The sequence below is a fragment of the Panthera tigris genome, chromosome A2, assembly GCF_018350195.1.
Source record: "Panthera tigris isolate Pti1 chromosome A2, P.tigris_Pti1_mat1.1, whole genome shotgun sequence".
Classification (NCBI taxonomy): domain Eukaryota; kingdom Metazoa; phylum Chordata; class Mammalia; order Carnivora; family Felidae; genus Panthera; species Panthera tigris.
The window spans coordinates 54420413-54443979 of NC_056661.1; the positions used below are offsets into that span (position 1 = coordinate 54420413).

Sequence of the window (23567 nt, forward strand, 5' to 3'; positions counted from 1 at the left end):
CTGACAGCATAGAGCCTGCTTGAGATTCTCTCCCTCCCTCCCTCTCTGCCCCTCCCCCACTCGCTGTCTGAAAATAAATAAAATTTTTTTTAATGTTTATTTATTTTTGAGACATAGACAGAGCATGAATGGGGGAGGGTCAGAGAGAGGGAGACACAGAATCTGAAACGGGCTCCAGGCTCTGAGCTGTCAGCACAGAGCCGGACGCGGGGCTCGAATTCACAGACCGCGAGATCATGACCTGAGCCAAAGTCGGCCGCTTAACCGACTGAGCCACCCAGGCGCCCCTGAAAATAAATAATCTTTATTTATTTTTGAGACAGAGAGAGACAGAGCATGAATGGGGGAGGGGCAGAGAGAGAGGGAGACACAGAATCGGAAGCAGGCTCCGGGCTCTGAGCCACCAGCCCAGAGCCCGACGTGGGGCTCGAGCTCACGGACCACGAGAGCCTGACCTGAGCCGAAGTCGGACACTTAACCGACTGAGCCACCCAGGCGCCCCGAAAATAAATAATCTTAAAAAAAAAAAAAAGAAAAAGAAAAAAAAAAGAGAAAGAAAATCTGCACTTGGAACACTTCCCTTTGAATCCAGAGAAGTTGAGAGAGAAAAAAGGACTTATTTGCGGTTGAAGATCAAGGTAGCCCACTGGGCCTCTGAACTCAGCTCTCCTGATATATCACTGTTGTAATTTTGTTGTCTTAGGTTTGAGCCTATTTATTATTTATTTATTTATTTATTTAAAAATATTTTTTAACTGAGTTTGAGCCTTCTTAAAAATATTTTTACTTGCGGGATGGGGTGGGGAAAGGCTAATATACTGAGTGTGAAAACCAAACTTTGAGCGAGGGTGTTCTTACCGAAAAGGTGCCCCGCCTCTAAGCCTAATGCCGCCAGAGGGAACTACAAGTTCCGAGCTGCTCTGCGGTGAGCGCGCAGCCTGCCGGGAGGCGTCTCCCGTGCGTCTGCGCGGGAAGTGGAAACCAGCGGTGAGGCGACGCGGTGTGAGGTCCGCCGGGCCGGCGGCGTCTGCTGCAGCGGGACCCTTGCTGCTAGGCCAGCGGCCCGACCTCTCCGCCGCCATGCCCATGAAGGGCCGCTTCCCGATCCGCCGCACCCTGCAGTACCTGGGCCAGGGGGACGTGGTGTTCAAGGACTCAGTGAAGGTCATGACGGTGAACTACAACACGCACGGGGAGCTGGGCGAGGGCGCCAGGTCAGTCGGAACTCTTCGAGGCCGTCCTCAGGCCGCGCGGACCGTACGGTGCTCACCGTAATGACGGGCTAGTAACGCTGAGACCTGGAGCTGCTCTAAGTGCCACTTAATCCTGAGGCCGGCCTCCTGAGCTGGGTGCCATCGGCCCCATTTTACAGACGAGGAGACTGAGGAGCAGCTTGCTCCAGGTTCCACAGCGAGAAGAGGACAGCAGGGCCACGCCGTGCAAGCTGCGGTCGTGACGGAGGTGGGGGAGAGGAGGACAAGGGCCCCCTCCTCCCTCCTGCCTCCCCGGTGGAGGACTAGGCTAACCGGGGAGGCCACAACCTCCTTAACTACCTGTGCGTGGCAGGCGAGCCGTGGGGAGCGGCCGCACACGTTCTGCTCTGGATGGAGCTTGGTCCGGCGGCGACAGACCCTGTTTAAGTCCCAGCTTTAACAACTGCTGGCTTGGGGCGAGTTGCTCCTTCTCACTGTCCCAAACCGGGCTGATACCTGTGCCCAGGGTCGCTGTGGGGATGCACTGAAAGAAGTAATAGCTGCTAGCACTTCCTGAGCCCTTCTTATGCATGCACATGCAGCATATAAGAAGGATGTTTGTCATGCATTATTTGAATGTTTGTCATGCATTATCTTATTTGATGTTTACGGAAGCCCCATGGTTATCACCATTTTAGGGATGAAGAAACGCCACAGAGATGTTAGTAAGTCGGTTGTTCAAGGTACCAGGCTGGCTGTGCACATGCTTCTCATATGCAGGACTCATCACCCTTGTAACTGATTATGTCAGCTGTGTAGCCTCAGGCTCCATACCCCGACCCCCACCATAGACTCCTTAAGGTGGTTTTTTAATCCTGGAGCAGAGTAGGAACTCCTTAAACGGAAGTTTACAAATGGAGGGTTTGAAGTGAACCTCGAGGCAGTATTGGTGCTTTGGGCTTTTCAGGTATTAAGTATAAATGTACTGATTGTCTGCTGAATGCTTGGCTCTGAGCTGGGAGTTCAACAGTGCCTAAGAAAAAAGTTCTGTCCTCCAGAAGCTTTGGGACTGGCTATATGGGGTGGATCAAAATGGGACAGGGGGAGTGCTCCCAGTATGGAATGGTCTCCCATGGTGAGGTGCCTTTGCTGCACAGCTGTTTGGGACAGCCAGAGGCTACCTCCTAGCTGTTTGCTGTCCATAGGTGAAGCGAATAACTTGGACTTGCTTGCATGGGATCAGCTGTGCTGAGGGCTTCTGGAATGGGTATCCAGATACTTCTTTATAACCCACTGTGCATCCCATCCAATGTATCCATGCTGGCAGTCAGGGCAGAGGCCAGGCAGTACCAGTAAGGAGGGAGGCAGTCTGGATGGGCCCACTAGAACTGGGAACTATGCCCCGTCACAAGTGACCATTTACTACTTGGCTACAGCTTAACTTTGTGGGCCCCGTGGAGAATTTCTGACTTGTCAAGAATCCAGAAATTCAGATTTTTGTATGAATCTGGTTTTTAAATCATCAGCCAATAAAAAATAGGCCTGTAGGCCTTATACTTGCATGTTCAAGTAGTTTAATACCCTCTAGGTCAACAGAAACCAAACAGCCATTCTGTGCCTCATTATTCCTCATGGCAAAGGCTTGCCTGTCTCACCTGTGTGTGCCTTTGGGGGGATTTTGTGCCCTTGGGTTTGAGTCTACTTGACTTGGCTCTTTCTCGCACCACAGGCCTTTGAGTGTTCATGTACCCGTAGCATTTCGCTGCACCTCCCTGGATCACCTCCATTCCAAGTGCCACAGTGTACACACAGCCCTGGGAGAGCCATAGTTTTGGGTGTCTGCTGGGTGCTTGGGGAGCTGCCTTAGTGTCTGAGGGCTAAATCCCTGCTCACCTCTGCCAGATGTTCTTGCCATTCAGATGCAGTAAAAAAAAAAGTAACAGCTGATAGCACTTATTGAGTTTTCTTTCCAGGCTGAGCCTCAGGATCTAGGTGAATTTGGTGATTTGATAGTGACAGAAGAGTGTGGCTGAAGTCCAGCTGCTCGTAGTCCTAGTTCTTTGACCCCTGGCTGTGTGACCTAGGGCAGTTTACTTGACTTTTCTGACCTGATTTCCTTAGTTATAAAACCCTACCTTGTGGGGTCGTTGTGAGGATTCAAGTGTATTAAATTGCCTAACAGGTGAGTGCCTGGGTGGCTCAGTCTGTAGGGCATCTGACACTTGATCTTACAGTTGTGAGTTAGAGCCCCACATTTGGGTGTGGAGCCTACTTTAAAAAAAAAAAAAAAAAAGTAAAATAAATAAAATACCCAGCAAAGTGTCTGACATATACAGCAGGTGCTCAACTAAAGGTTTCCTACCATTGTCAACTTTCTTCCCAGGCTTCAAGAACCATTTAAACATTCCTGTCGAGATTTTGTCCCAGCAGTTCTAGGTGTCAGCAATTCCTGTATGAGTATGTCCTGGTTTCTTGGTATGATGTTGGGATCCTCTGCTGTGGGGTGGGAATTGAGCAGAGGCATCATAAGCCTAGGAAGGTAAATTTAGCTTTGTCATGATCTGCAAGGCTTACAGTAGGACCTTATCTCTCTTGCCTCCCCTAGAGTCAGCAACTTTTTAGTTTTTTTTTTTTTTTTTTTTTTAATTTTTTTTTAACATTTATTTATTTTTGAGACAGAGAGAGACAGAGCATGAACGGGGGAGGGGCAGAGAGAGAGGGAGACACAGAATCAGAAGCAGGCTCCAGGCTCTGAGCCGTCAGCCCAGAGCCCGACACGGGGCTCGAACTCACAGACCGCGAGATCATGACCTGAGCTGAAGTGGGACGCTCAACCAACTGAGCCACCCAGGCACCCCTAATGTTTTTATTTATTTTTGAAGGAGAGAGAGAGACAGAGCATGAACGGGGGAGGGGCAGAGAGAGAGGGAGACACAGAATCCGAAGCAGGCTCCAGGCTCTGAGCTGTCAGCCCAGAGCCTGACGCAGGGCTCGAACTCACAGACCGTGAGATCGTGACCTGAGCTGAAGTCGGATGCTCAACCGACTGAGCCACCCAGGCGCCCCAGCAACTTTTTAGTTTTAACCATTTAATTAGTTTCCCCTTCATAGTTGAACACCATACTTAGAAAGCTAGTTCTTACTTTTCTAGCTTTAGGCATTATCTACTGACTTGCCACTATGGAAGATGAGGATTTAGCTCTCTTTCCCCAACATTGGCATTCCCCAACTGAACCCAACACATTACTCAGCTGTTTATCCTCCCAGTGTAGTCATTTCAGAATTTTGGATAGAATAGTATTCATTGTTTAAATTAATATGACTTTGTGAACACTCCACACAGTTGAACCAGAGTACTATGGTTATTTTTCCTTTTTGTTTTTGCAAAGCTTTTTGTTTTCCCTGGAGTTAATAATTGTCCTTGCTTTTGTTTTAATTGTAGACGGCTCTGGTTATGGAAGTCTCCCCAAGTAAATGGTCACATAGTCACTTTCTGTTGATTTTGTCAATTCCATCTTCTTAAAAATAAATTACAAGCTCTACTATGGACTGGTTGTCCTGCATTGTCATCGTCTTGTTGTAAATATTGAGGCACACAGCCATACGTTGCCCTGGTTCAGACAGCTGAGAAGTGGTAAAGCTGGGAAACTGTTTCTTTCCCGTGTACTACTTGTACCTGTCTGTCATCTGATGTATGGGGCAGGGTGGCAGCAGGAAGCAGAGGGCACATTTATTTTATTTTTTTAATATATAAAGTTTATTTATTTATTTTGAGAGAGAGAGAGAGAGTGCAAATGGGGGAGGGGCAGAGAGAGAGGGAGAGAGAGAGAATCCCAGGCAGGCTCCACACTATCAGTGCACAGCGCAATATGGGACTCAAACCCACAACCGTGAGATCATGACCTGAGTCGAAATCAAGAGTCAAATGCTTAATGGACTGAGCCACCCAGGCGTCCCAGAGGGCACATTTAAATTAGGATCATTTGGGGAGCCTTTAATTAAGGAACTGTTTACAGAGGTATGGGCAAGGATGGGGAAAAGAAACCACAAGGAACAGTGCAGGACCCCAGGTCTAGGTTGGCAGAAGTGCGAGGGAGAGAACTGCCTAATGAGCCTGGGACTCAGCCAGGAGACAAGTCAGGGGAAGAATACTTTGACTCTGCCCCCTACTTCCAGTTTTGCCAAAGTTCACTGTTGGCCAAACCCAACATGAAGTCAGAGGTCAAGGAAGCCCACCTCCTAGTCCAAGTAGGTTAGCCATCAAGGATGGAGAGTAGGAGGAGAGGGATTCAGACATGTAGCAGCGTCTTAATTAGTCCTCTCTCAAGGAACATTTGTTGTTTCTGTTCCTTTGCTGTAACAAATAATGTCTTTGCATTCAAGTGTGAACATAAAAAGCAGTGAAATCACTGAGTCAGGATCTAAGCTTTTAAAATTTTGCTAGTTCCAAGGTGACCTCCAAAGAGGTTAAACCAGTTCTTAAGGAGGTATTTGCTGATTTCTATAACTTCTTTTTTTAATCTGTAGCAATCTAACAGGTGTCAATCCTATTTTAATTTACAGGACTCTGGGGAAGGTATTGAGACTCTCAAGATGATAGGCTATTTGGGTTTCTGCCTATTTGTGGCCATTGTTGTTGAACTGTAAATCTTATGATGTGTAAAACTTTATCAAAGGAATTAGCTTTTTGTTTTATGTCTTACAAACATTTTTCTTTTGGCAAATGTTGATTATGTTTTTGATAAATTTTGCCATGCAAAAGTTTAAAGGTGGTCATATTTATCTGTGTTTTTTCTATTTTATTATTTTTTTTAATGTTTATTTATTTTGAGAGAGAGCCTGTGAGTGGAGGGACGGAGAAAAACACACACACAGAATCCAAAGCAGGCTCCAGGCTCTGAGCTGTCAGTACAGAGCTCAGTGCAGGGCTTGAACCCATGAATAGCCACAGTCGGATGCTTAATCAACTGAGCCACCCAGGTGCCTCTATCTGTGTTTTAAACTTAAGTTTAAAGGTCTCTCCACTCTTAGGTTGTAAAACTATTTTCCATGTTTGCTTTTATTTATTTTTGTTTTCTTTTTTTAAAGTTTATTTTAAGAGAGCGTGTGTATGTGTATGCAAGTGGGAGAGGGGGAGAGAGAGAGGGAGAAAGAATCCCAAGCAGGCCCACTCAGCGTGGAGCTTGAAATGGGGTTGATCCCACGACCACAAGATCACTACCTGAGTCGATACTAAGAGTTGGATGCTCGGGGCACCTGGGTGGCTCAGTCGGTTAAGTGTCCGACTTTGGCTCAGGTCATAATCTCATGGTTCTTAAGTTCCAATCCCCGTGTTGGGCTCTGTGCTAACAGCTCAAAGCCTGAAGCTGGCTTCAGACTCTGTGTCTCCCTCTCTCTCTCTGCCCCTGCCCCACTCACACTCTGTCTCTCTCTCTTCCTTAAAAATAAATAAACATTAAAAAATTAAAAAGAAAAAAAGACCTGGAAGCACAACTGACTGAGCCACCGAGGCGACCCAATGCTTTTATTTATTTTTACATTATGGGTTAATTTACATGAAGTGCACACCTGTAAGTATACAGTTTGATGAACTTCTACCTATGAATGAGTACACCTGTCTAACCAGCACCCACTGTTCAGAGAATATACTAATAAATTCCTGATTGCTGCTTTTCTCAGCCTTTTTGTGGGGCAGGGTCCCCTGTGAATCAGATGAAAATTCTGGACTTTCCCTCAAAATATGGAAGTGTACAGCATTTCAAGTTGACAGCTCTGTTTCACATGTTTAATTAATGTCTTTCCTTTTGCAGGAAATTTGTGTTTTTCAACATACCTCAGATCCAGTACAAAAACCCTTGGGTACAGATCATCATGTTTAAGAACATGACGCCGTCCCCCTTCCTGAGGTTTTATCTGGGTGAGTGTGGTCTCTGCTGAGGCCAGGACAGTCTTTCCTCCCGTCCTTTCCTCCTACCTTAGCATTCAGGGGAGATCTGAGGCAAGGGCTCTTGTAAACATCCCTTACTTTCTGTTACTGGCATTGGACCGTGGCACACAGTGGCCACTGAGGTTTGGATCTTCCCCCATCTCTCCAGCCTTGTCTCCTGTTGCCCCCGTGTCTCCTATCTGCCTCACACCATGCAGCAGATTCTTCCAAATTCCCTTGCCACACCCCACCTCGATGCTTTGCTCATGCTGGACCCTCTGCTGGAAATCCCCTTTCTATTTTGCTTATTGATTTATTTTTAAAATCCTTCAGAGACTCCACTTGGGCACCACTTCTTCCAGGAAGCTCTGCCTGCACCCTTACATTGGTCCTCCCCTGTCTCTCCCAGCTGCCCTCTCAGTGCTGGCCACGTCCTCTTGAGCAGTGTGTGTATGTATCTGTGTGTGTCCTCTTCTGGAGCTCACACTTTCATGATGCTCTCCTATTCGCATGAGGCACCGAGTGAATATTTGTTTGGTTATATTGGGTTCAGTGCTTTGAAATCAGACCTAGATGTTTTGATCCAGCTCAGTCATTCTGACCGCGAGAGAGTAATATTCCTGTTGATTAATTTCTCAGGTGAAGGTCCAACAACTGGCTTACATGGTTACAAGAACCAACTGAGGTGCAGTTTGAGAAATGCTTCAGGAAGCAATATGATCCTGTTCTTAAATTCATTCAGCAAATATGTATGGAGTGTCCGCTGGGCCCAGGCACACACAGTGCCCGAGGTATTAGGGAGCCATAGAGACAAAGGTCTCTGCCTTTGTAGGGATGGCATCCTAGCAGGAAGAGACAGAATGGACAAGAAACTTCAGATAGTATGTCAGAGGATAAGTGCTATGAAAGAAAAACCAGAGCAAGGTCAAGGGGGTGAAGAGAATGCTGGTGCTAGAGCAGTTTTGTGTATATATTTTGTGTTTGCATTTAAAAAAATAATTTCATTGAGTTATAATTTACCCAGAGTAAAACACACAGGTTTTCTGTGTATAAATATTCTTTTGTGTCTGGCTTTTACTTATGTGTTTGAGACTCCTCAGTTACGTGTATCAGTAGTTTATTCGTTTTTAGTGCTGAGTAGGGTTCCACTGAAGGAACATACCACAGTTTACTTATCCGTTCACCTGTTGATCATCATTTGGGTTTTTGTTAGATGCCGAGACAGAGTTAGAAGTAGGTTTATTGGAGATAAAGGGAGGGGGAAGGCAGGGAAAGTCTTCAGGTGGCAGAGCAGGTCGGACATCTCTGGAAGGAAAGGGAGAAGGAAGGAGGTCTGGATGTGCCTCAGAAGGTGGCGCAGGCCTGAGCAAGTCTGGGCCAGCCCAGCAGGAAGTTCCAGCTCTGCGCTGGGCAGAACTGGCCAGGTCCTGGACACCTGCGCTGTCACAGGAGGGCCTCTGTGGCTGTTGAGGGCCGTGTCTAGTTTCTGGCTGCTAAGAGAAGGTGCGCCTCAGCACCTTCCCGCACGAGTGGATTTTGTGGACACAGGCGCCCTGTTCTCCTGGGCGTGTGCCTCAGGATGGGGTTGCTGGACGATGGGATAGGCCATGCCAGAAACTGCTGTGAACTGCTTTCTCCAACTAGTGCATTTCACCCTTCAGTCAGCAGGGCGTGGCAGTCGTGGTGGCTCTCCATCCTCACTTGCTGTCATTTGCATTAGGTTTTTTTTTTTCCCTGTTAATTACATTGGTTTCCTGTGGTTGCTGTAACAAGTGACCACAGGCTGGGTGGCTTAACACAAATTTCTTCCATTTCTGTAGAAGTCCAACATGGACAAAAATCAAGGTGTCCGCAGAGCCTTCCTGTCTGGAGGGTTTTTTTTTTTTTTTTTTTAACGTTTATTTATTTTTGAGACAGAGAGAGACAGAGCATGAATGGGGGAGGGTCAGAGAGAGAGGGAGACACAGAATCTGAAACAGGCTCCAGGCTCTCAGCTGCCAGCACAGAGCCCGATGCGGGGCTCGAACCCACGGACCGCGAGATCATGACCTGAGCCGAAGTCGGATGCTCAACCAACTGAGCCACCCAGGCGCCCCGCTGTCTGGAGGTTTAAGGGCAAATTCATTTATGTGGATTTTCCAGCTCCTAGAGGCCACCCCCATTCTTTGGCTTGTGGCCCTACCCTCCATCTTCAAGTACAGCAGCATGGCGTATCTAGCCATTCTTCCACAGTCACATGCCCCTTGGAACACAGTCCAGATAGGTTCTCTGATTTTAAGAGCCGCGTGATTAACTTAGGCCGCCCACATTATCCAGAATGGTTTCATCCCCAGGTCCTCGACTCACGTTCTGAGGCACAGCCCCTTTTGTCGTGTAAGGTGACCTATTCACACGTTATGGAGGAGTAGGAAAGGGATAGGTTTTGAGGCCATTCTACTTACCACATTAAATATTTTAAATTTTAGCCTTTCCAGGCTTCATTGAAATTTTAATTTACATTTCCCCATATCTTTTCGTGTGCTTATTGGCCACTCATAAGTTTTCTTTGTAAAGAGTGTCTCTGAGTCTTTGTCCATTAAAAAAAATCAGGCTCTTTGCTTTCTTATTGAATTCTTTATATATTCTGGATGCAGTTGTTCCCTCAGGTATGTGTGTTGTGAGTATTGTTTCTCAGTCTTTGGCTTGCTTTTCATAATGGTGTCTTTGGAAGAGCACAAGTTTTAATTTGGATGAACTCTAGCTTGTCGGTTGTTCTTTTTTATGGCTAGTGCTTTTTGTGTCCTGTCCCAGAAATCTCTGTCTATTGTAAGGTCACAAAGGTTTTCTCTTATATTTCTGTTCAAAGTTTTATAGTTGTAGATTGCATATTTGTTTCTCTGATATATAATCTGAGTTATTTGTGTATTAAGTGGAATAGGGATTGAGGTTCTTTTTTTTTGACATTTATTTATTTTTGAGAGAAAAAGAGACAGAGCATGAGCAGGGGTAGGGGCAGAGAAAGAGAGAGAGAGGGAGACACAGAATCCAAAGCAGGCTCCAGGCTCGGAGCTGTCAGCACCGAGCCCAATGCGGGGCTTGAACTCACGAACCGTGAGATCATGACCTGAGCTGAAGTCAGACGCTTAACCGACTGAGCCACCCAGGTGCCCCTGTTTTTCAGGGTTGGGATACTCAGGTGTTAGAGCATCAAGCGATGAACGACCATCCTTTGCCTTATTTAGTTTCCTTGGCATTTCTGTCAAAACACAGTCAACCGTAGATGGATAAACAAAACTTGGTATATCCATTCAGTGGAATATTACTCAGCCACAAAGAGGTACAAAGTACTGACAGATGCTACAACACAGGCAAAGCTTGAAAACATAAGCCAAATGAGAGAAGGCAGACGCAAAAGGCCACAGATTATATAATTCCGTTTATATAAAATGTACGAACGAACCGGCCAGTTCATAGGGACAGAAAATGGTTGTGCAGGGCTGAGGCTGGTGTCGTGTGAATAGGAAGTGACTGCTTAATAGGTACAGGGTTTCTCTTTGGGGTGATGAGAAAAGTTCTAAAACAAGATAGTGGTGATAGTCACAGTTGTACAACATTGTGAATGGAATAAAAACCACGGAATTACAGGCTTTAAATGGTAATTTTTGTTAGGTGTATTTTACCACACACAAAAATCATTTCACCATATATTTCTGACCTCTTCATTCTTTCACTGATCATATGTCTGTTCTTAGTCTCATACCACACTGTCTTGGTTTGTAGCTTTCTAGTAAGTCTTTTATTTTTTTATTTTTATTTATTTTTAATTTTTTTTTTTTAATGTTTATTTATTTTTGAGAGAGAGAGACAGAGTGTGAGCAGGGGAGGGGCAGAGAGAGAGGGAGACACAGAATCGGAAGCAGGCTCCAGGCTCCGAGCTGTCAGCGCGGAGCCCGACGCGGGGCTCGAACTCACAGACTGTGAGGTCATGACCTGAGCTGAAGTCGGATGCTTAACCGACTGAGCCACCCAGGTGCCCCTCTAGTAAGTCTTTTAATATCAGGTAGTTAAAAAAAATTTTTTTAACGTTTTTATTTGTTTTTAAGAGAGAGAAAACGAGCAGGGGAGGGGCAGGGGCAGAGAGGGAGACACAGAATCTGAAGCAGGCTCCAGGCTCTGAGCTGTCAACACAGAGCCCATTGTGGGGCTTGAACTTATGAACTGTGAGATCATGACCTGAGCCAAAGTCAGACACTTAACCAACTGAGCCACCTAGGTGCCCCTAAGATCACGTAGTTTTAAATTCAGACTTGTTCTACCCCCCAACCCCACCAAATCACTTTATATGTACATTCTTTGCATTTATATATTAACTTTAAAATCTGCTTGTCTGTTTCTTGAAAAGAGCTTGCTGGGATTTTGATTGAAATCATATTACATACCATTTTGAGAATGGACATTTTAATAATGTTGAATATGTTTTGTGACTGTTGTGAAAAGTGTTTTTTAATTCATTTCCAGTTGTTTGGTTACACCTTTATAGAAGTCCAATTGATTTTTGTGTGTGGGTCTTGTGTCTTGCATCCTTGCCAGTAAATTGACCTTTTATTTCTAGTAGGTCTTATTTTCTAAATTCCTAAGTTCATCTGTAAATAACGACAGTTTTACTTCCTTTCCGATCTTTTTTCCTTTTCTTTTTCTATGTATTCACTGGCTAAAGTGGCTGTGATATTTTGCATTTTTATGACCTGTGTAGGAAAGTTCCAGTTACTGGGGTGCCTGAGTGGCTCAGTCAGTTAAGTGTCCGACTTTGGCTCAGGTCATGATCTCATGGTTTGTGAGTTCGAGCCCCGTGTCGGGCTCTGGGGTGAATAGCTCAGAGCCTGGAGCCAGCTTCAGATTCTGTGTCTCCCTCTGTCTGCCCCTCTGCTGCATGCACTCTATCTCTCGAATTGTCTCAAAAATAAATAAACATTAAAAAAAAAAAAAAAAAAAGGAAAGTTCCAGTTACTCTGCATCCTCCTTGGTGCTTTTATTACCCATTTAAAAAAAATTTGAGCCACTCCAATCTTGTCGTATGGTCCTTTTAATTTGCATTTTGTTAATAACTGATGATGAAGAGTATCTTTTCATGTGCTTATTGACCGTTGTATTTTTGTTGTCAAATGTTTTACATATTTCGTATTTTTAGTTGGATTGTTTTAAGGAGTTGTGAGAGTTCTTTATATAGTTGGGATATGAGTGCTTTATCAGATGTATACATTATGAGTATTTTGTCCTAGTCTGTGGCTTTTGGTATCTTTTGAAACGCAAGTTTTAAACTGTCATGGGTTTCAGTTTATCAGATTTTTTCTTTAATGGACCATGTTTTTGATGTCATATCTAAAAATCTTTGTGTAGGTAAGGTTATGAAGATTTTCTTTGTTCTCTTCTAAAAGTTTAATAGTGGTTTTAGTTCATACATTTAGGCCTCTGATCCATTTTCAGGTTTTTCTTTTTTTTTTTTTAAATGCTGTGAGGAATTATGTTGGCATTGTCATCTTTGCTGAAAATAGGAGTCTATTTCTGGACCTAGTTCTTTTCCATCAGTCTGTAGTGTGTTCTTATGCTAATACCACACTGTCTTGGTTACTGTAGCTTATAGTAAATTTGAAATTGGAACACGAACATCCTCCCATTGTCTTGTTTGTCTTGGATTTTTTTAACTTTTTTTTAGAGAGCGCAAGTCAGGGAGAGGGGCCGAGGGAGAGAAATCTTAAGCAGGCTCCATACTGAGCATGGAGCCTGACGCGGGGCTTTATCCCACGACCCTGGGATCATGACCTGAGCTGACCTGAGTTGGACCCTTAATCAACTGAACCACCCAGGCGCCTCCATTTTCTTGTTTTTCAAAATTGTTTTGGCTATTTTGGGTCCTTTGCATGAATTTGAGGCTTGATTTGTCTGTTTCTGTGAAAACACCTGCTAGGATTTTGATGGAGGTTGCACTGAATCCATGGTCCAGTGTGGGGAGAATTTCCATCTTAATGATACTGAATATTCTATCCATGAACATGGAAAGTTGCTTTCCATTAAAATAGTATGCTTTTGCACATACCTCAAATTTGTTTCCTCATGTTTAAAGAAATATGGAAAAAGGGTAGCATTATGGGTTATGTAGACACACGTTTATCTTATCGTTAAAATGCTTCTCCGCTAAAAGCAAATCCATCACCACCACTTGAGGCTGCAAAGCATGCCGCTGAGTCCTCAGTGCTTCTTGTCCTCTTTGCTTCCCATTTCCAGATTCCGGGGAGCAGGTCCTTGTGGATGTGGAGACCAAGAGCAATAAGGAGATCATGGAGCACGTCAAAAAAATCCTGGGGAAGAGCGAGTGAGTTGATGGGGCTGACCTGGAGGGGAACAGGAGTCTCAATGCAGAGCGAGGGAGGAAAGGGGCATCAGGAGGGCACACACCAACCCAAGCGCAGGCTGCAGCGTTCGCTCGGTCTGGCTTTGCTGCTCCCCATGTGTGTGCCTCTGCTGCGAGGTGGGGACAGACACCTCCCTGTCTCCTGGGCTTGACGGGAAGCTGAGGTGCCGGGGGAGCACTGGCCCTGGGCAGTTGTGGCCAGTTCTCTCCTTGGGAATCTCCATTTGGAGCTGGTGGGTATCTAACCTCAGCACGTGTTGGGATCCATCTTTTGTACACGGATGGATGGAGCAAAGGGAGGGAAGCCAAGAAAGTACGTCTTGGAGGAAGCACGTTGAGGCCTTTCACAGGCCCCTTCATCCTGACTACATGCTGAGTCAGAGCTGGGGCTGCCTCTAGGCCGCAGGAAAGCTGACCGTTGCTGTGTGGTCAGTGCTGTGTGTGGCCAGTGTGGGACTGGGAGGCCTGTGGGGGAGGACGTTAGGCTTTGGGGGTGAGGAGCAGGTCGAGAGGCACAGGAGAGCCAGGTTTCCCCGGCTGATGGTGGGATGCACTTGGCCAAGAAGTCCCACAATGCCTAGAGGCTCAGCAGCGCTCCCACACGTCGCCGTCTGTGCTGTTTGGCAGGGAAACCCTGGAGAGAGAGGAGCAGGAGAAAAAGCAGCTTTCTCACCCGGCTCACTTTGGCCCCCGAAAGTACTGCCTACGGGAGTGCATCTGCGAGGTGGAAGGGCAGGTCCCCTGCCCGGGCCTGGTGCCGTTACCAAAGGAGATGACGGGGAAGTACAGAGCGATGCTGAAAGCCAGCGCCCAGGACTAGGGCCCCAGGCCACACCCAGGGAAGCCCCTGGCTGTCCTCGAAGGGACTTTGACAGTCTCTTTGCCATGAGGGTCCCCTTCACACACCTGTGTGGAAGGACACGGGAGGGTCGGGGGAGCATCTGCCGTCGAACTGCCAGACGAAGATCTTCACTCCATCAGGTCAATAAAATGCTTCCAGATCTCCAGAGGCGTGGTGCGTATCTGTCTGATAGGCACAGGAAGGCCTGCGTAGGGTTGGAGGTCTAAGGCCTACCTGCTGACACCCCTGTGTCAGTCCTGCTGGCTTTTCCTAGTCTCTCTTGGCTTCGATTTTTCTTCCAGACCCTGAGCTGCTGTGGTTGGATCTGGCAGGATCTGGCTGGAGCCGTCTGGCTGGCAGCGTGAAGCCCCCTTTCAAACTAAAGCCAACTGACATTCCTCCCAAGAGGCTTGGCTGCAGGCGAGCAGGTGGTGTAGGAGGCGCCTGTGAAGGGCACAGAGCAGCCTCCCTCAGGTGTGTGCCCTGGTGAGGCAGCCACTGCCAGCTGCCACTCCCCGGCCCTGTTCACAGGTAGGTTTGCGGACCAGGAGGGCGGACGGGTGAGGTGCTGGCTGGTCGAGACTCCGAGGCCCTGTTCTGGGTGCCTCTCAGCCTGCCTCTTTCTCAGGTTTGCAAGAGGGGGTGAAGGTCCGCCTAGTTCTTGCCTCACAGGACATGGATACTGCTGTCACTGAGGGATGCCGGTTTCAACCCTCAGGTGACACCTGAGCCCTCCAGGATTACTTCAAGGCTTAGCTGGCTGAGACGCTGCCCTGTGGGAAATGCCTGGCCGGTGGGGCTGAGAGGAAAGGGGGGGAGGCCAGGAACTAATTTGCTGGGGAAATCATGTGGAACCAGAATGTTTTATAGAAATGCTGGGGGATCAGCCCATTAAATTGGGAGGGATTTGGCTCCTTTTACATTTACACCACCTGATGTTCAGGTGGTGATTTTGTACCAGACTTGTGTTCGGGGAGACGGCTGGTGGGGCTGGGCACGGAGGAGGCATTCTGGGATGGCTGCAGGCTCACCAGGGTTGTGTTGAACTACAGGTCCACACCGCAGTGCACCTTCTCCCTTTACCATTTGAGGGTGGGCAGAGAATTCTATCCTCCATTCTAACCCTTTCTGTCATGTTTTTTATTAAAAAAAAATTTTTTTTATGTTTATTTATTTTTGAGACAGAGAGAGACAAAGCATGAACGGGGGAGGGTCAGAGAGAGGGAGACACAGAATCTGAAACAGGCTCCAGGCTCTGAGCTGTCAGCACAGAGCCCAACGCGGGGCTCGAACTCACGGACCGCAAGATCATGACCTGAGCCGAAGTCGGCCGCTTAACCAACTGAGCCACCCAGGCGCCCCTGTCATGTTTTTTAATAACCCTGCCCAGCTGACTTAGCCTTGGCCTTCATGCCAGCTGCTGAGGCTGTGATTGGGCTGCTGGGGCCGCTGGAGCTTTTCGGAAAGAGCTCTAGTGAGCCAGGGCTGGGGAAGTAAGTACCTCTTCCCTCCATGGCCCACAGGGGGCCCAGAAAGGTTGCTGACCGGGAGGCAAGGCAAGCCAGTGCCGCCCCTTATTACTCTTTACAGAGACTTGGAATAAGCACCACTAGGGGGCATTATCTCTTTGACCCTTTTGTCTCCTGTTTCCTACTTTGTTTAGTAGTGATAAAAGATGGGTTTAAAATGTACAGAAATAGGAGGAAAAAAAGATTGCCGTGATAGTGTCTATTTGCATAGATTTTAGACCTTGTTCTTCTGAAGTGACTGGTTTTCATTTTGAATACTTACCTGGCACAGCCATTTAAAGCTATTTGGCTGCCAGTGGGTTCTGCCAAGAATCTGACTCTGGACCTCCGAATCCTCACCAGTAAAATGAGAGGTCACATGATCCCCCCACGGAGCAAGTTCTTTCCAACTTCTACAACTTTAAGAACACATTTTTGTTCTGGATAGTGAATACCTTTACAGGATGAGCCGGCTGGTTGGAGGCCTGGCTTTCGAGTATCATCTGTGACTGCAGCTTGTGTAGCCTGGCACCTCAGCTGTGCTCCCCTCCAGAACCACCGACCTGGCTTTTGGACTTCCACACCTTCTTTCCCACTAAAGGTATTTGCAAGTCAGGTGGACCATCAAGTAGACCGACAGCTAGGGAAGTACCCCTTGGGGGAGATCCTGCGGGTGCTCCTGGGGGTCAGGCATTACTGGTGTTACTATTAGAAGAAATGAGCAGATGCACATTAGTCTTTAATTCACTTTTTTAATAGTATAAACCTCATTTAGGTAGTAGTATTAAGCCACAACAATAATGCCACATTGAGACAGCATTTAATAAAATGCATAAAAGCTAATTCATGCACTGCAATACTCTATATACAAACACAACAATGCAAATTCTTCTTCAAGACTGAAGACACTGATTAGATATAAAATTCAGTTTAAAAAGAACATGCTATTTTTTAAATGCCATCACATAAAACTGATTTCAAGCTCCAGCTTTCGACAGGTTTTAAACCTGGAATTAAAATGTAATGGCATAAACAGTATTTTCTATATTGTGAAGGGCAGAAGTTACAGAAACGGTCCCAAGAAAATCTAACACCCGAATTTTCCTTTAACAGATGTCTTTTAAAAGGGCCAGTAATGCAGCTACATTTTAACGGAGAGGTCCAAACTACAGGTAAAAACTAGGGTTTGTACTATGAAAAATGTGCAGCTTTTCAGTTATAAAACTAGTTGAACACTGGTTTATTACAAGGTAGTTGGGAGAACGGAGGCTGTAGAAAAATATCCCAGCACTTGAGTTGTGTGGCGGCATCGTCTGAGCCCGTGGCCGCTCTGGTCGTTAAAATGGTAATTGAGTACACGTTCCTAAAGAGAAGTCGTTTTTAACATAAAGTCTACTACTTCCAAATGTTATCCAAATATTAAGCTTTCTCACAGTCTGTCAGTTGATAAATGTTGCTGAACATTGATTTTTATAGCATTTTTTCTATGCTGTGTGTATAAATATTGAGACACCAGAATTACTGGCTTCTGAACTGGAAGTATAGCTGGGCCTTAAAAGTATCTCCGACATTCCCCACCCCTAAGATACTCTTTTTAAGCTCAAACTTTAATAACTCTTAGATTGCTGTTAAGATAGCCCCAAATGAAAACTTTTACTTTGAAGATTGAGAGACTGTCAAGCTTCCTCTTGTATTTTAACTGGAAAGCCACCTTCAAGAGTGTGATTGTCACGACAGGCAAGGACAGGGGAAGGTCAGGAAGTACTGTTGGATGAGGCCAGCGAAGTAGGAGCTTCTTTTACATTAAATATAGGGGAAGCTGAAGGCTAAATGACCCACCGTCTCACAAAAGGCACTGAGTACTATAGTCTCAATGAAGTGTTCTCAAACATTTCGGTAGCTTATTTTAAAAAACAACAGAAAACCTATGGGCTATGTGAGTTTTTGCCGTTCTCCAGTTCCCTTCAGCGGGCCAGCTTTCAGCCCTCCCACCAGGCAGGCCCCATTCACCAGCTCTCGCCGGGCTGGGCCCTGGCTCCCGCGTGTCCGGTCTCAGTTTAAAGCCCGATTAAGGGGGAAAATTCATCAGAATAGACCTGGGTGAGGAAAATTAGGTATCTGTAGCTTAAAGGGCACATGTAGCCATATTAAAATCCAACTTTTATCTGACATGTTTAAATCAATTTATAGGAAGAATTTATGTCAGTGGATTTTATTCACATGCTAGAAAAGTAATTTAAGATTTGTAACTTAATATTCCATAATTTAGTCATTATATTCATGTTTATCTTAAAAGACTGCTTGGTAGGTTTTTTTCAACTGGCACTAGACACATGGGAATCTGTTTACTCACCGGGCAGTGCCCACCGTTTGCTAAATCCGGGTGAGCATAGGAAATCACTACCACACGAGGAGTCAGGCCCCAGAACAAGGACCACTCTGAATCTCTGACTATGATGCCTGTCTCTGGACCACATGACAGAGCGAGTGTCTGGGAAGGCCGACAGCTCCTGCTATCAAGTTCCTTCTAGTCAGGCCATAAACAGGTGTGTGGCAGCCAAGTTAAAGGTCCCCACCTAGTTTTGGACATTAGGATGAACGGTCTTCTACCTTTCTGGCCCTTGCCTGAACCTAGAGAATATACGGCAGTGTCCTCCTGTCAGGACCTTTTCTGTCTGGGATCTTCCCTGGTACAGAGTGGAGATTCTGTCTTCATGGCCTTTCCCAGCCAGGCTCACCCAAAGGAAAATGGAGTTAAAATATCAGCAAATCCATCCTGCTGAGGGACCTTGGAACACCCACGTCCATTTACTTTAGCAACTCTATCATAGACTCTCTTTAAAACATAAGGAAATTTTGGATACATGGCTACATGTCTGTATACATAATATACATCTATGTACACATACACACACTATATACACTGTACATATATAGATATAAACACATGTACATTCATTCAGTCATACAAGCCTATAAATCTGTACACGCAAAATGCCGCTGAAGGGACCCCAGGGCTGGACATGCGCAAGTGTGCGCTGGCAAGAGGCACACGTGGGGATGTCCAGGACCCTGTGTACAAAAGACCCAAACCCACTACCTCGATTAGGGCTTGGCTTTACAAATTTACATCAAAGTTAAGACATTTTCAAAGAGCCGTACAATCTAGAGACTGGAAGTGGGATAAAGGAAGCATGTGGGCATCTGCCTGGCCTGCTCCAACCTTCCAGGGTCTAAAGGGCACTGCCTCCCTACCTCCCCCCACCCCCCCGGGGATAAAAGCGAATGTCAGAAGATGACACTTCATGGCCTACACTTAGAGATGAAATGTCATCTAGATCGCCCCACTGCACATGAGGCCCTTTCCACTGGCAAGTGGGCAACAAACTTCTGGACTCTGATCTGATCAGGTCCTAGAACTTGGATTCATAGCCAAGGGCTGCTTGTCAGGCAGAGAGCAGGCTGGGGGCAAGACTACTGGAAATCACCCCAAAGGATTAGGATGCATTTTTCCCCCAGAATAAAAGCACTAGATATAGCCCTTCTAAATCTTAGCCTTCCTGCCACGGCCATCCCCCAAACAAGCAAAACAGCTAAGTAAATATGTACTATGGCTGCAACCATGCACTCTAGCGATATGTGGCTGCCACGTCAGGGAGCCCAAGAGTAGGTGCATCCATTGCGATCACCATGGCTGGTGGCAACTGCCTCAGAACAGAGTTCACATTTAATACTGAGAAGCTAGGAAACCATCCCTCTTGAGGGCATTTACATAACATCTTACAAGTGACTATACCTGCAATGAAATATAAAAACCCAAACAACAAAAGAACCACAAGAACAGCCTCATGGCAGAAGCTAGACAATAAATAATGGTAATCCCCCAATAGACACACATACAAATTTCAAATCAGAAGGGTGGAATAGCTTGGAAAGTATTATTTGCTTGAGTAATTTTTCTAAGTCTCTTCCTGTCCTGTTTTAGGATTATACGTAATGACCTCCAGAATTTCAACATATAACTGTCTAGCATTATCTGAGATACTGCCGGAAAAGAGCCCATTTCATCAAGAAACAATGGTGTATATCACCACCTCCTTTAGCTGATAGACCTCTCCTCACAAGGGAAGAAGGGCCAGGTTAACAGAAGGGACATGTGCACAGGCTGTGTGACTAAGAACGTGCTCTTAGGCAGAGAGCTGGCATCACTTAACCAAATCTAGAGTTTCACCAACTACCAATGAGGGGTAAAAGCCTTGTGAAAGTTGAGCCTCAGTATTTGCTTGGGATCCCTTTAAAAAAGTCTGGACTTTGGGCTCCTCTTAACCAATCTGACAAGATGGGATGGACCTGCTGTCCAAGGTGTGAAATGATTTGGGGCAGCAAGAAATCAGCTTGTGTGAACATGATCCTTAGGGAAAAGGCTACTTCAAAGTAAAGCGGAAAAGGCTACTTCAAAGTAAAGCCAAGAGGATCTGGGAAACTAATGAGTGTTCAAAGCCCAAAATGGTCCACTGCCATCAGCCATCACCAGTGAAGGGACTCAAGGGGCAAGACTAGGTCAAAATCAACAACCCTCCAAGCCGAACCGATTTTTGTCCAGGGCTACCTGGCCAGAGTGCAGCACTCACCCAAATGTTCCCTGTCTTCCTGCTGGTTTATCACCTTCTCTGCCCCAAAACTTTCAACAGTGCATCGCTGGGCCCTCGGTCGAGGTCTTGGCTAAGCCATGCCGTTATCTAAAGGCAAAGGTATCTACAAGCTGAATGGACACAGGACTTCCAGGCCCACCCCTGGGAATGAGGGGTGGGCCTTTTCCCTAACACGGAGAACTCAGATCTGGGAGATGTGACACTGGTATTGCCACCGAATGGCTATGTGATCAACAGATGTGCTTATATTAAAAAATCGAACAGAAAACAGGCAACTTGCTGTGAAAGATGCATAAACGTGCTTGAAAATACCCTCTGCTAAAATCCTTCATGAGTAGAAATGAAACAGACCTGCCCTAACTCTACTGTCTTGGCTGTTTTTTTCTTAATTTTGAAATTTAAATCACTTCAAAGTTAGAAACCAAAAATTTAAGCTGGCAAAATTAAATTCTTTCCATCATTTTATAACAGGCACCCCTATTATCTCCAAAATGTGTTTCCAAGTCATGAACTATAAATAATATAATTAAATCCAAACAGGAATTTAGAAGTTGGAGATACCATCCCCACTTAATTCCTACTAATGACTTTCACCAAGTGCTCCTAACACTTCAGAACAGAGAATCCTATTTTGTTAAGAGCCAGTGGCTAGCTGGCTGGGCACCTACATAGCACATGAGGCCCCACCCTGACTAGGGCCCAAGCCAGACCAGAGAGTGCCTGTGAGGCAGGGGAAGTGCACTGGGATCTTTCTGGATACCATCTGGTCAAAAGGTCCTGGGAGATGCAAATTTAACCTAATGCTGTATTTTCTTAATCTGGGCTGTACAAAAAGGAAACGGGAGAGTACCTATCTGGTCTTGGACATGCCACTTTCCCAAGCAGGAAATGCCCACCGTTTACTCACATCCATGGGAATTTATGCTCTTCTCTAGACAGAACTTCCTTATACTGCATTCTGCTCTTGTAAATGATGGTGGCTGTAACTTAGGACAAAGAAGATAACTTTGGGAGTTACGGGTTTTTTTTATAAGGAGCAGGTAGGCTGCTTCTGCATACATCACCCAAAATGCTCCAGGGTTCTTTGCTGGTACACACCTGGGGGGATCAAAGTGCATGGTGTGCCAGTAGCATTCAAAGATCTGCCAACAGAAATGCAGAGTCTGGAAACACTTTGAAAAACCCTGATATTCAAGGTCAACAGAGAAACCCTTCCATTCAGCCGTACCATCACCACTACCCCGGGACAGGGAGCAAAATCCTGCACCCCTCCCCGCTGAATCACCTCACAGTTCTGAGTGAACTGCAGGAATACAGACCCTTCTCAAGGGGGTGTTTGGAATGGAAACCCCTGAGAAGGGGACCTTCTTCCTCCATCTGAACAATGAGCAACCACCCCAGATTGCATTCAGGAATTACTGTCAGGTTCAAAATGCCCACCTTGCACTTTTTGGTCAGAAGGCTCTGTCTGCCGTGAGTGGTGGAGGTGATTTGGGGATGTTTTCACTTGCTGCAGGAATTGGCAGTTTATGTCTGACTGGTTGGTTGCAATCCAATTCTGAGAACCAGTCATCAAGAGAGCCCTAGGTTTGGAGGAGCCTGTAGATGCCAGTCACAGACCAGAACCAGAGGTCAGGGAACCTGACAAGCATCATCAACTCACCAGCTGAGGAAGCTTCCGGTTGGGGTCCCCACCGACTGCACTACCACACTCCCACTTACTGCATGATACACATGAGCCACATTCTCAATCGTTCATAGGAATTTAGTTCAACACCACTAATGTGTGCATACAATTAGGAATGATGCCATCTTTTCTTAAACATAAATGATTGTCTCCTGTACCCTATTGCGTTTTCACAGAAATCATTAGCATTTCGGCAAAAGACATACACAGTTTTCCATTTGTCCTGCCCACAGGCAAGATGTTGCTAACATACGCATTGATAAGAAGTGCTTAGAAAGTGCTAATATTATTTACCCTGGTAATTAGTAGCTATTAATTCCAAGGAAAATTTTAATATATATACACACATACTGTTTTCTTAGGTTCGTTTAGTTTTGTTTAATACTAGTCTCTGACATTATAAAACTCTTTGTTTTTTGCCCTTTGAGAATCGCTAAATACAAATTAGGTTAAAAGATTGTTCCAAAATCTGGTTCATCAAAAGGCATTAAAACATTTCTTATGGCAGGAAAGGATCCTACTAGTCTTTTAGTTGCTATTGTTTGGGATTAACAGGTAAGAAGAAACCAGGTAGGAAATGGCTAACATACTGGAAATATTTGCACATACCAAAATACCACTACTTTATTTTCTCTGTTATCTGAGCGGTCCTCGGAGGATCCTTCTGCTTCTCAGCAGGTGTGCGGTGCACACTATAGACTGGCTCCGGTGATCTGGCCGTTATACTCTGCTGTCTCCATCTTGAGGATGTAGGGGATTATGCTGTCTATTGAAACATTGCCAATGAGACCAGTAAAAAAAAGTTCTTCTGTTATGTTTGAGCTCATCAGCCTGAGTGCTGGCAGGCGAACGAGAATCCGGGCCAATCTGTAAAAGGGAGGCTCATTAGAGAAAGGGAGTACACTGCCCTTCAGACTTCTCCCTGGACAGGCTCCCAGGGACCCTCTCCGCACTGCTTGGAATTGAAACAAACAAACAGACCCATGACCTACCCCTTGTATTTCAAATTTCAACAGTTCCTCTTGTAGGGATTTATCATGAGAGAAAATCAAAACCAAGTACAAAGATGTATGTACAAATGTCTCCTTCATTTATAACAATTCTCCCCACCTCCACCAAAAGAGAAAAATTTGGAAATCAATAAAGGATGGGTTAAATTATGGTGTCTCCATATAAAAGAGCACACTGTATATTCAGCAAAAAGTATAAAAAAGATATATATTCACTGATGGTAAGTCTGTGATGTACAGCCGAGTAAAAACCTAAAAGGAGACCGGGAAGCAGCAAGTGTAACACAATCTCATTTGTGTAAATTTATTTGTGTGGCATGTATAAAAAAGTATTTGGAAGGATGTTCACCAAAATGTTCACC

The 23567-nt window shown here is 45.7% G+C and overlaps 2 protein-coding genes across 8 annotated transcripts in view; one reads left to right on the top strand and one right to left on the bottom strand.

Moving 5' to 3' along the window:
* Positions 1-940: 940 nt before the first annotated feature.
* On the top strand, positions 941-14514 carry MRPS25 (mitochondrial ribosomal protein S25). The gene is made up of 4 exons (XM_007093347.2): positions 941-1214; positions 7004-7110; positions 13381-13468; positions 14135-14514. Exons 1-4 carry the CDS (start codon positions 1081-1083, stop codon positions 14325-14327), a joined length of 522 nt encoding a protein of 173 aa, XP_007093409.1. The 5' UTR covers positions 941-1080; the 3' UTR covers positions 14328-14514.
* Positions 14515-16588: 2074 nt separating this feature from the next.
* The window catches only part of NR2C2 (nuclear receptor subfamily 2 group C member 2), a 97960-nt gene continuing 90981 nt past the window's right edge, over positions 16589-23567 (bottom strand). For 6 of the 7 annotated variants that reach the window (XM_042979574.1, XM_042979572.1, XM_042979568.1 and 3 more), the window contains one exon: positions 16589-23062. In XM_042979574.1, coding sequence (XP_042835508.1) covers positions 22888-23062 — 175 coding nt within the window. In that variant the 3' untranslated portion in view covers positions 16589-22887. The remainder of the gene's footprint in view (positions 23063-23567) is intronic. The other variant, XR_006214974.1, reaches the window with a different exon arrangement.

Coding starts and splice junctions, on each gene's coding strand:
- MRPS25 (XM_007093347.2), top strand. CDS start 1,081: ATGCCCATGAAGGGCCGCTTCCCGATCCGCCGCACCCTGCAGTACCTG. Junction 1,215..7,003: donor GAGCTGGGCGAGGGCGCCAG/GTCAGTCGGAAC, acceptor TTCCTTTTGCAG/GAAATTTGTGTTTTTCAACA. Junction 13,469..14,134: donor AAAATCCTGGGGAAGAGCGA/GTGAGTTGATGG, acceptor GCTGTTTGGCAG/GGAAACCCTGGAGAGAGAGG.